The sequence below is a fragment of the Capsicum annuum genome, unplaced genomic scaffold (assembly GCF_002878395.1).
Source record: "Capsicum annuum cultivar UCD-10X-F1 unplaced genomic scaffold, UCD10Xv1.1 ctg46494, whole genome shotgun sequence".
Lineage (NCBI taxonomy): Eukaryota > Viridiplantae > Streptophyta > Magnoliopsida > Solanales > Solanaceae > Capsicum > Capsicum annuum.
Window position 1 is genome coordinate 1 of NW_025854069.1, and position 2983 is coordinate 2983.

The window sequence follows — 2983 nt, forward strand, 5'->3', positions numbered from 1 at the left end:
CTCGAGGGCCAGAAATGAGATATTCTGTCTCGGCCTGACGGACCCCTTAACGATCCATTAACTCTTTCACGGTCCACCAACTTGGCCGTCGCAAGATGGCCTGAAAAATAAGTCACTGCCTTGGCTTTACGGGGCACTTGACGGTCCACCAGGTCGATCGTCAAACCTTGGCGATCCCATACCGTTCAGTAAAACGGCCATAACTTCCTCGTCCAATGTCGGATTTCAATGAAATTGATATCGATGGAAAGATTATTCAATGCTCTACACGAAAAAAGTAGAAATTAGAGAAATACAACATGGTTTAACATCAATCACTTTGGAAGTCATACATATCTACTCAAAAGACGAATTTAGGCTTAAGAAATGATCGGGGTATTACAATCCTCTTCAAGATATTTGTCAAGAATAAGTTAATAAAAATACTTTTTTATTTTTTAACGAGTACTTTCATAAGGGGCACACTCAAACTAAAAACACCACTTATTTAGAAACGGAGGAGCGTAGCAACTATTATTAAGCTAACTATTTTTACGATTTTTTGGCAGTCGACGCCAAAATATTTATTAGCTTTGGCATTTTATTTTAGACAACCTTTTTCATGGTTAAACGATCATTATTGCTACAACAAATTTAAACATATTTCAACCATTAATAGTCAGCTATAGAATTTTATTGTAGCCAAAACACTTTATGACGATATCATTTTACTTGTTGCACTAACTTCTTATAACTTGAAGCAAAAATATTTATTTAGGCGCAATATTTTATTTCGAATAATTTATTATGGTTAAGAGGTTACTATTACTACAATAAATTTCAACTCGTGGCAAAAATTAAAAATTAGCTATGAAAGTATGCTATAGCAAAAAAAGACGTGGCTATATCATTTATAACTTGAAGCAAAAAAATTGTTTAGCCACAATATTTTATTTTAAATATTTTTTGTGGCTAAAAGGTTACTATTGCTACAATAACTTATATCACGTAGCAAAAACTTATTATTAGCTATAAAATTTCACCATAGCAATAAAGTTGTAGCTATTTAGGTAATTACTGTCACGATTACTAGTACTTGTAGCAAAAATGAGGAATTAGCTTTGTCATTTTCATTTTCATGGCTAAAAAAGTTTTAGAATTTTTAAAATTGCTACGAAATTCAAAATTCTATAGTTATTATTAGTTATAGCTACGGTTTCTAAATTCATAGCTTCATTTTCGTAGTTATAGATGCCTTTTAATACACAACATTAATTCCAACTCTAATTTTTTTTAATTTTCGTGACCAAACACCAGATTGCAACTTACAAAAGGAAGAACATTCAAACAACCTTCTAATATACAACATTGTCTCCATACTACTTCCCAACCTTTGCAGCATTGTGAAACAAATCACAAATCAAAAATAAAAACTTAATTACTACACAGTGGACATTCACCCCTAAGGTAGAACTGAAAATAACCCAAAGAAATACACTGGAAAAGTGACTTCAAATCAACCTCCAACAGCCTTATTTTTTTTTTACATGTCTCTAACCTCAAACTCATTGCGATTCTTGACAACAATATCAAACATGTGCATGGACTTGAACCTGTTGAAGTCCTTTGGGAGAGAAATGAGATGAACAGTGGATCTTTTGTGATACTGAAGGAGCTCAGGTTCATCATAATACCTCTCCCATCCAAGAGAGTACAACTTCCTTTCAAGTACTGCATATGATGTGATGACTTCACCACTAGCAAGGTGTACAAGCACTTTCCGGCAACCGTTTACCCCTTGGCAATCGCCGTTCTCCACTAGACGGACCACGCCATTCTTGAATACCCAAACTCCAGACATATTAGTAATTTGATGGAGGTAATTAGATAGAAGAAATTATATTTGTGGATGAAAGGTGAATGAGAATATTTCTCTCTGTGTGCAGTTTTGAGATGGCTTGAAGGGGGATGGTGTGAGGGGGTTTATATAGAGAGATTTGGTTGCTTATAATTATATTTGACAGGCCGCTCGTGTGTGTTTGATGGGTGGGGTAGGCCTTGATGAGTTCATATTATATTCGCACAAGGTAAAGCATTCATACACATCAAATTAAGAATCTATATTATTATATCTAGTTTAATATGATAACGTTAAAAATAAGGAAATCAGTAGTCACTTTATCTCAATTTATGTCGTATCTTTTGAATTTTAATATTCAAGCGAGTTTTATTTGCATGATTTTTGATCTTTTATTTATTGTGTCTTATAGTATATTTTATATAGTTTTTAAATATATAAATTTTATCTCAAAATTAAAGATTGCAAGACCAAATACGTATCAAAATCAAAAGTTCAACTTATGAATAATAAATTTTTCCACAGGAATTGAGATACATAGAGTAACTAAATTTTGCCAGTTAAATTTGTTAATAGTAGCCTCTCTGCCTCTTTTGAGGTAGTGGTATGGACTGCGTACACTATACCCTTCCCTGACCCTACTATGTGGGAATATATTGGGTTTGTTGTTGTTGTAAATTTGTTAATAGTAATAAAGTTCTTACATTTTTGATATATATATATATATATATATATATATATCAAATTGTGTTTCAAGGTGAAATGGATTGAAGAACATTACAACTAATGTATGAGAAGATTGTAGGAGAAACGTATTCTTGTACTCGTTTAAGAATATAATATACTGTTCTTATAATTAAAGTGAGCGAATAGGACATTTGTTTGCGTATACAAGTGAAAAATTCTGTTTGTGGTTCATGAAGTTAAATATTTAAAACTTGAAAGAAGATGATTGGAGTAAAAGTATTCATAATGCCATCATAAATGATGCAAGTAGCTAGAAAAATGGACAAATGTTTTGAGAACATTTTGAGTTCTTCGAATTGTGTCTATACTTCTAATTACATGAACCAAAGACAGAAAAGGAGCTTGCAGTGGAATAATAGGATTGAGGAGAATCCATTTTTACCTTATCTATCCAAATCT

The 2983-nt window shown here is 32.3% G+C and overlaps 1 protein-coding gene across 1 annotated transcript; it reads right to left on the bottom strand.

The window, feature by feature from the left end:
- Positions 1-1250: 1250 nt before the first annotated feature.
- Positions 1251-1953, bottom strand: LOC107857163 (flowering-promoting factor 1-like protein 3). Its single transcript, XM_047403677.1, has one exon. It carries the CDS (start codon positions 1838-1840, stop codon positions 1523-1525), a length of 318 nt encoding a protein of 105 aa, XP_047259633.1. The 5' UTR covers positions 1841-1953; the 3' UTR covers positions 1251-1522.
- Positions 1954-2983: the final 1030 nt, after the last annotated feature.